Raw genomic sequence first — 6,261 nt, forward strand, 5'->3', positions numbered from 1 at the left:
CGGGAGTGGCCCGTGCTGTCTGTGTCCGCTTCTCACTAGCCGTTACGGAGCTGACTCCTAACGGAGGGTCTTGTTGTGACCGTCTTCCTGGTGCGTTTGTGACCTGCCTGGGGCGATGTTGAGTGACAGTGTCCCGCCAGCTGCTCGCTTCCTAGCGGTGGCGGACTAAGATTCAGGTAGCAGACCAAGAGCCATTTGTTATCGCGTGGACGTTTGCAAGGCTGCTTGATGTCCCTCTAGGAAAGAGGTCCAGTGTGAAAGGGTCACTGTGCCCCCCCACTCCCCTTACTGAAACCCCAGCCTCCTCGAGGTCAGTTTTCTCGGTCGGTGGGCCAAAGGGTGTATTTGTGCATTTATGTAATAAATGGGAGTAAAATTTTAAATACGCTTTTTAGAATAGTGCAAAGGATTGTGGAGTTTTGTTTTTGTGGGGCCTGGTTAAGAGTGTAAGTCGATCCGTGTCGTGTTGGGTTAGGACATTTCACTTCTTCCTTTTAAGGAAAAGGAACAATTAGAAATGCTGTCGTGAATTTAGCATAATTTCATATTTTAACTTTCGAAATTGAGCGTAGGCACCGAGATCACGTTTTACATGTTCGGCTCCCCGGTCAGCTCTCTGGCCACCCTTTTTAGGCCTGGCCTGCTAAAGGCGCATCACTGACGTGCGTCCGGCTCCTGCAGTCGGGGCGTCCGCACCTCCCACGAAGCGCGCTGCGTCGCCGGCTCAGTCACAGGGCTGTGTTCCCGGCGTCCGGTGGAGAATTCGTGTTTTGATCTCGATCTGTGGGGAACTGAGACAAACGACATTGCAAATTCTAGTTTCTACTTCTCTCCCAGTGTCGCGGGTTTGGCTTGGCTTTGCTCACAGTCCCGTTTTCCGTGGCCGGGAACTCCCCCTAGATCTCGACTCGGACGCGTGTTCCCTGTGCCACGCTGCCGTGTGGCCCGCAGGCTCACCGGCCCTCTCTGTGCTCCTGACCTTCAGAAGCTGTACATTCTGGGTGGGGAGATTGCCGAGTCTGCGCAGAAATGCACGCACCTCATCGCCAGCAAGGTGACGCGCACGGTCAAGTTCCTGACGGCCATCTCTGTGGTGAAGCACGTGGTGACCCCGGAGTGGCTGGAAGAGTGTTTCAAATGTCAGACGTTCGTTGGTAGGTAGCCGTTTTTAATGCCGGGTAAACTTCCAAAGTTGTGGTCTCGAGTTTATCTCCATTTTTATCCCAGCACATGTCCTAATTTTTAAAATTTTTCAATGTCCATTTCTCTAGCATAAACGTCGGCTTTTTCTTGGTAATCCCACGCCGGTTCTTCAGAAGGCTTATCAGCCTTAATTTTTGCCTTAGGAATTTACATTTCAAATCTATCGCTTCATGTGTGACGGCACTTTTTTTTCTTTTTCTGGTTCATCATTTTTAATTTTTCCAGTTTTCAGACATTTCCACATAATCAGCACAGCCGCGTTACTTATCTGCTGACTGGCTGATCGATTTGTATTTCTAGCAGTTATTAACCAAACTTCAGCATTTCTTTGTGATACGATTATTCTTGCTGTGGCCCATGAACTGAGAATGATTTTTACATTTTTAAAGCGTTATTTTAAAAGAATAAGGAGTTGGATATGCAGCAGAAACAAAACGTGGCCCGTCCGTCCTAAAATCTGTGTCCTCTGGCCAGCCCCGTGTGCCAGCCCCTGCTCCAGACTGCCCTTGTGCCTCTGTGGTGTGAGCACTCCGTGATGCTCTTTGGTGATTGTCACGAATCAAAAAAAAAAAAAAAAGGTGCTTTTTTGAATGTGAGACACATCATGAGAAGATTCAGACACTTTGCGATCTGTAACTTTTGAGAAGTTAGGATACTTCTTAAAGTGTTACTCAGAAAACTGAAAACCAGTCAATTAAAAATTCTGAGAAGTCTTCAGAATTTGGTAAAACTACCCTTTATGCACTTTCCTATACTTCCAGGAGTATGTTTTGGTAAATCTGACTGACTGGTCATCAGCTGGTCGAGTCTAACGTCCCTTGGGCCATCGTGGTCACTGCATGCGCACACGGGCACGATGGCCTTAGGCTTATCAGCCTGAGGCATGGGTGGGGACGTGCGGCCCCCCCAGTAGTGTGGGGGTGGGGAGCGGAGGGGGCACCAGCTTCCACGGGAGTTCGTGGCTTCAGAGGTCGAGACACGCTGACCCAGAGCGGGGGGTGCCTGTGGCCTGCCGCTCCCGGGGGCAGTGAGCGCGGTGTAGGGGGACCTCGGCCTCCGAGGCCTGGCCGGTCGGCGTGGCTGACGGGCCAGGCGGGCCCTGGGGCTCCGCATGCCGGCCCGCGCCAAGCACCTGTCCTGTCCTCCAGACGAGCAGAACTACCTCCTCCGGGACGCAGAGGCCGAGGTGCTCTTCTCCTTCAGCCTGGAGGAGTCCCTGAAGCGGGCGCACGTCTCTCCGCTCTTCAAGGTACGGTCAGGGCCGCGTCGCCGGTGCGGGGGAGGGTGATGGTGGCTCTTGGGGCGCGGGCGTCCACGGGTGCACTGCCCAGTGCTGCTCGGCCGAGTGGACGGGCCGCAGACAGACGTGTCGCCTATTGGAGACGGGGGCGGCGTGACCTGCCTGAGTGCTCCGACTATGTTCGCGGATCATCGGAGTGGCAAGAGACATTTTAGTTGATTTTTAACAAATATTATGTTAATATCATTGTCGTTAAATGTGTTAGTTGGACAATGGAGAAGATGTTTGGGGAAATATTAATGGAATGTGTGCCAAACTGATTCAGGACTAAAGATCTTAGAATACTCATTAGATAGAATACTTGGAACAGTTTGGAAATGTTTTTGTGTCAGAGTAGCTATGTAAATTAAGCTGGTTTTTATACTTTATAAGGAGCTGACAGAGGAATCAGAAATTATTTGCAGTAGTGAGTTAAGATGTGTCTTACCGAAAACAGTCTGATTTTTCTCAGTGTTTGATTCTTTTCTGAGTACTTTCAAACAAGGTACGTTGTGGCATGCTTAGGAGCAAGGGTGTTAGGAAATTAAATCATCACTGTCATCAGGTCCTGCTCCTCCGACAGCGTCCCAGTCACAGAAGTGGGGGAAGCAGGCGCCCGCGTCTGCCAGGCAGCGTGGACTGGCACGGGCGCAGGCCCCACGGGGCAGTGGGGTGTCCGGCGCCGCGCGCTGCCCGCCTTTCAGGGCTGGGGTCCTGCTCACTCACCCTGCGTGGCTCTCACCGAACTCATGCAAGCGCTTAAATTTCCAGACTCCATCCTGGCTCGCGCTGGGCCCGCTTCTGGCTGGGGCGGGGGGCTGGTCCCTCTGCGGCTTCGTGAGGGGCAATGCGTTGTCATCGTTCTTGGACGGAACGTAGGAAAGTGACGTCCTCGACGAAGTCGAAGCGCTTCAAAGCCGTAGCGTGCGTGTTCTCATCCACCTTTAGGCCAAGTACTTCTACATCACGCCTGGGATCTGCCCGAGTCTGTCCACCATGAAGGCGATCGTGGAGTGCGCCGGCGGGAAGGTCTTGCCCAAGCAGCCGTCCTTCCGGAAGCTCATGGAGCACAAGCAGAACAAGGTCGGGGGGGTGCGGGCGGTCGAGGGCACCTCTGTCGTGGGGCGTCGCGCTCAGCGGCCAACGATCCCGTTCCCTCCCCTCAGAGCCTGTCGGAAATAATCCTCATTTCCTGCGAGAACGACCTGCACCTGTGCCGGGAGTACTTCGCCCGCGGGATCGGTAGGCCGGGCCCCGCGGGGCGCGGAGCGGGGTGCGAGCGGGGTGCCCGCACGCGGCCCCTCACAGCCTCCTTTCCCCGCAGATGTGCACAACGCCGAGTTCGTCCTGACTGGGGTGCTCACGCAGACGCTGGACTACGAGTCATATCCTTTGCGAAGGCGCCGGGCGCCGCCCGCAGCCTTGATGGGGGGCCGGCCGGGGCGGGGGGGGGCCAGGCGGAGCCACCGAGCCCCGCGGGTGTCACGCTGCGTCCTCTCGGCCTTGTCTGGCCACGCGCGTTCACACTGGTGGACGCCCGTGTGGAAGGAGGACTCGCTAACAGTCACGGTGATGGCAGCTGTCACCGCAGCTTCTCCAGCCTCTAGCGTGGCAGCAGTGGGATGGGCGGCCAGTTTCGGGTGGTGGGCCCCGGATGCCGCAGGCGGCTCGGCCTGTGCCGTGGGCCTTTGGGGTGTCGGCCTGTCGGGCCGTGCGTGGTTCCTGTCAGCGGGGTCACCCGGGGGGCTCCAACAGGCACCGGGCCGGGCCCCGAGCCGGGTGTCACCGTGGCGCGTTGTCTCTGAAAGCTGTTTTCCTCAGCGGCCTACGTATAAATTCAACTGAGGTCCCCGCGGGACACCGGGAGCCCGGAGCGCGTCCCTGCCAGCGAGGACGCAGCTGCCAGCGCCCGCCCCTCCAGCCGCCTCGTTTTCCAGCTGCTTTCTCAGGGGACAAGCGTTTTAAAGCCGGAGAACACGTGTTATTAAACATGCTGCATCTTTTTAAGATGTGTGATTTTATTCTGAGGAACATAAATTATGTTTTGTATACTATGACTTGGAGAACGTTAGGTTTTATGATTCATTTGCCGGGGTTTAAATGTTTTCACAAAACTTCTGGAGCTTTAGCTACAAATAAAATGCTGTAAATAAAGACTTGTTATCTCTAAATTATGGACTTAAAGATTTGAAATGTTTTGTACTGTATTTTTATTTCTTATACTTTCTTTTATATTGACATCCTGCCCCCATTTTAAATAAATAAATGTACTTTTGAACTTTACTTAGAATCGGGTGATCCTTTGTTATTCCATATTTTTTGCATAATTTTTATGATTTGCATTAAACTGGATCACATTTTAAGTAATTTCAAGGTAAAATGTTTTCTAATAAATGTTCCCCTAAAGAAAAATCTCCCTCCCGTCACCTGCCTGTCGCCTTCCAAGCTCTGTTCTGGCCTCCGTCGCGTGTGGCACTCACTCCCCCCGCCCCCGTCCCCGCCTCCCGGGGGTCCAAGCAAGGCCTTCAAGCTGTCCCCTGAGCTGTCCCCGCCTGCTGGCTCCTCCCTCCCTGGGGGCCCTCCATACTGTCGCGAGAACAATCTTTCTGAGATGAGATCGACGGTTACTTTCGGCTAAAAAGGAGAAAGTACCCACGTTGTGTAGTTTGAAATCTTCATCTCCTGTGACCCCCAGCCCAGCCTTCACGGCCATCGTCACGCGGGATGACTCCCTGCCCCTCTCACGGGCGTAACTGTCCCTCTGGCAAGCCCCCACCCACTACGCCCATGAAGCCTTCCGGGCTTCGCCACACCGAGGGACAAGTGCCTTCCTCACAGGCGTGTGCTCGCCCGTCCACGTCTCCCCATTGCCGTGGAAAGCACCAGCGATGGCGGCAAAGTGGACCACGTCAGAGCTGAAGACGTATCAAAGGAAGGTCACGGTAGCAGCCGTAGGACGGGAGAACGTTCGCGCGTCACGTATCAATGTGACAGAGCTACCGATAAGGAAAATGATTGAAAACTGGGCGAAGGACTCAAATAGATGTTTCTTCAAAGATGTATGAGCGACCAGCAATAAACACACGAAAAACGCTGAGCATCACCGATGGTTAAGAGCAGTGCGAATCAAACCTCAGGGCAGCCAGCGGCCAGGGACACGCGCCTCACGGCCCTCGGGGCGGCCACCGTCCGCCGCAGGGACGTGCGCCTCACCCCACAGTCCAGAGCCAACCAATGACCCGACCAGCGGGTGTTGGCGAGAACGGTGCAGCCGCTGGAAAGCAGCCTGGAGCTTCCTCGACTCAGTGGATCGCCCAGTGATCCAGCACTTTCGCTTCTGGTACGTACCCCAAAGCATGGGACTCACACACCCACGTTCCAGGGTCTCTAGCCAGAAGCTGGGAGCACAGCGCGTGTCCGTCGCCAGGCGGTGGATGCACAGGGTCCAGTGTGCAGCCACTGGATGTCATCAGCCGTAAGAAGGAAGGAAATGCTGACACGCCACGCCACGGAATAACCCTGGGGACGCGGCGCCACTGAGAGACGGCGGACCCGGGACGAACACCACGCGATTCCGGGGCAGGACGGGGACCGTTCGTGAGGGGAAGTCCTGGAGGTGGTGGGGACGGCCGCTCAACACTGTGACTGCTGAACGCCACTGGGCTGTCCACTTAGAAATGGCCAGCATGGTAAGTTTACCCTGCACCACAATCGAAAAAGAAAATGCAGAAAACTGGTTGAGCCAGGAGCTGGCGAGGAGGGGCAGAGTATTGTGAGTC

At 54.9% G+C, this 6,261-nt stretch overlaps 1 protein-coding gene across 1 annotated transcript in view; it reads left to right on the forward strand.

Moving 5' to 3' along the window:
* The window catches only part of PAXIP1 (PAX interacting protein 1), a 29,309-nt gene extending 24,634 nt beyond the window's left edge, over positions 1–4,675 (forward strand). Inside the window, exons 16-21 of the mRNA XM_039837349.1 lie at positions 986–1,154; positions 2,352–2,452; positions 3,431–3,565; positions 3,649–3,724; positions 3,807–3,867; positions 4,312–4,675. Coding sequence (XP_039693283.1) covers positions 986–1,154; positions 2,352–2,452; positions 3,431–3,565; positions 3,649–3,724; positions 3,807–3,867; positions 4,312–4,327 — 558 coding nt within the window. The 3' untranslated portion in view covers positions 4,328–4,675. The remainder of the gene's footprint in view (positions 1–985; positions 1,155–2,351; positions 2,453–3,430; positions 3,566–3,648; positions 3,725–3,806; positions 3,868–4,311) is intronic.
* Positions 4,676–6,261: the final 1,586 nt, after the last annotated feature.

The sequence above is a fragment of the Pteropus medius genome, unplaced genomic scaffold, assembly GCF_902729225.1.
Source record: "Pteropus medius unplaced genomic scaffold, Ma_sr-lr_union100, whole genome shotgun sequence".
Lineage (NCBI taxonomy): Eukaryota > Metazoa > Chordata > Mammalia > Chiroptera > Pteropodidae > Pteropus > Pteropus medius.